The sequence below is a fragment of the Entamoeba invadens genome (genome assembly GCF_000330505.1).
Source record: "Entamoeba invadens IP1 unplaced genomic scaffold scaff_1105074724865, whole genome shotgun sequence".
NCBI lineage: Eukaryota > Evosea > Mastigamoebida > Endamoebidae > Entamoeba > Entamoeba invadens.
The window spans coordinates 37,918-40,822 of NW_004443576.1; the positions used below are offsets into that span (position 1 = coordinate 37,918).

The window sequence follows — 2,905 nt, forward strand, 5'->3', positions numbered from 1 at the left end:
CTACGTGTTATCAAAAAATAAAAAAGAACAATAACAATCAATTCAATATTTATTTTGGCCAAGTGGTAAAAAACAAATTAATAATATTTTAAATAAAATAGTCCACTTCTTCATCGTGTTAAATACATATAATATTCACATTATCAAATACAACTTTTAAAATCAATTTTAATTAAAAATAATTTACAAAAATCAGCCTGACAATTATATTTATTCAGTAAAAATGACAATATAATAAATAACAGTAACCAATGCGAAATATTTTATTAGTTAATATTTATCGAGTAAATGTTGTATTACAATTACAATTTGATAGTTGTTTACATTGTTGGTATTATTAAATACAAATACTAATATTAAAAAACAGTTGATTTAAAATATTGTGTCTCTATTAATTTACAACCAAAACAAAAACTTTGTGTTTTGATTGAATTTTTATATTATTAATGATATTCAGTTTCACATTGTTCAATTATTGAAATATAACAACATTTGCTCATAAAATTAGAAACATATTTATAATTAATTATTGTATTTATTTTTGATACTCTATTGACAATATAATATATTATTTTTTCAACTCATTAAAATAGAGTTTTTAATTACATTTAAAGAAGCTATCAAGATATCAATTTAAATTATCAAACAACAAATATTCAATTGTGTTCATGTCTATTTATTGATAATTCAATCTTTGAATTTAATCATAAATTATAATGACATTAAATTTTTTGATTTAATTTGTCACTTTTGTATAATTACTATATTATTATTAAAAAACAAACAAATAAACATTAAAATTAATACCATTTATTTTATTGTATAACTACAGCGATAAAAAATAAAGTACAGCTTATATTGATAATTGCATGTAATCAAACATTACTTATGTTTTTAAAACGTCTTTTAATTAATTTTGTTTAATTATACAACATAATAAGAATTGTATTTTGATAACACAACGACAGGTATGCTCCAGTTTAATAAATACACAATTCTTTTATAAATTGTTTATATTTTATAATATGAATTGGTCTAATAATTGCATTATTAACTGTTACATTTTTATTAAGAAACTCTGTTATAATAATTAAAATGCTTATATTTTTAAATATAATCATGAGACATCAAACATTATATATAAAGTAACACAATAAAATAAAGAGAATATATCCATTTACAACAATTATCAATTTTAACTTGTTTCTTATACACATGATAGCAAAAAATGATCATTGCTTTCATTCAAGAGTTAATAATTGTAAAAAATTAATTTGATATACAAAGTCTAAAATAATTATTTTCGTAAAATTGATATTCTATAATTTCTCTCTAGTAGTTTTCAGTAATAACATTTTCAATAAAAGGATTTAAACAATCATAATAAATAACATTTATTAAAAGGAAAGAAATACACAATTTTAATATGGACTATTGAAAAGGTTTAATTTTACCATTTTATCCACAATGAGTATTTTAACTGCTATCATATTTTTATCAATAATAATTTTTATTGTTTTTTGTTTTGGGGTTTTGGTAATATTTTTAAAAATATGCCGAATTAATATGTGTTTAACAAAAAATAACACAAAATAATAACATTTCAAAATAAAATATAAAAAAATTGTAGAGTTTGATTTTTAAGTTTTGTCATGATGATAATTTAGTAATTAGATTACCGAGTAATTTAACTACTTGGTAATCAAATTACCGAATTTACCTATTACTGAGTAATTTAGTAATTCGAAAATTATTGCAGCTCTAGTTTTGATCATATTAATTTAAGTTTTTTTAATTAATCATTTGAGAACTTAAATCATTATATACAGTTTTTTTGCTTGAGATATTGTAGTTATTAATTTTATAAATGTTATTAAAAATTATTTATCAAGTCTGTTGATTAAAATAGAATTGTTAAAGTCATTCACAAACATTAAATTGAAGGTCTATAACTTCTTTTTTCCAAATCTATGTAAAACCTTTTTGGATTTCGGCATAGGTAATTTTTTATACACAGGTTCGCCTGCTTCGAAATTCCCTTCATATTCGTTGTATAATGGAGCATTTTTAATTGATTGTTCTAATGGAGTCAAAGGTAACGGTCTATGTGGTAATTCATTCAACTCTTTTTGAGAATAAATCAAAGCCACCCTTTCGTCTCCAGCCTTTCTGTACATGTCCAACGTTTTAATGCTTGGATCAAATTCTTCAAAACTTTTTTCAACTTTGTACTTTTTAAAAATACCTTTTGAAGCCTTAATTGCTTCTTCAATAAAGACTTCCAACATTTCTTGACTTTTAAAAATTATTTCATTTTTTCGAAATATTTGGATTGACATCAAATATGATAAGAGAGTTTTGAATTTATTGAAATAACTCACAGGAAACATCATCTGTCTGATTAAACTTGTTTTGTAAACGTATTTAATTTTACTTTCTGTTGTTTCATAAATTTGTTTAATTATATTTTGATTTGTTTTCATCATTGTCCAGTGGTGACTCATAGGTTCCATTTCAAAATTCTTTATCAACGACAAACATAAATAAAATATATCATGTTTCTCAACCAATTTTTTCTTTATTAATATATCAATTGCATTCAACAGTTGAGTAGCTTCTTCTTTGACACCTTCTACTGTTGTAATAAATAAAGGATCCCCAATGCTATGAAATCTCTTAAGTCTGTTTATCAGAATATTCAAAATTCGAAGCCATTCATCGCCTTGATCCTGAATTAATAAAAGTAAATGTCGTGTTTCTTCATTTAAAATAGATCCATACTGAGAAATGTGTTGGGAAGGTGGTGCACCATAACACAACAATGAAATTAATAACAAATAAACAATTTTAAATTTTAAACTCATGAAATTAATTTTCACAGTTATTAAATATAAATATAATATTT

General features: G+C 22.0%; 1 protein-coding gene across 1 annotated transcript; it reads right to left on the reverse strand.

Moving 5' to 3' along the window:
* Positions 1-1,946: 1,946 nt before the first annotated feature.
* Positions 1,947-2,288, reverse strand: EIN_333780 (hypothetical protein; the record flags this gene model as incomplete). Its single annotated transcript, XM_004259144.1, has 1 exon — positions 1,947-2,288. One exon carries the CDS (start codon positions 2,286-2,288, stop codon positions 1,947-1,949), a length of 342 nt encoding a protein of 113 aa, XP_004259192.1.
* Positions 2,289-2,905: the final 617 nt, after the last annotated feature.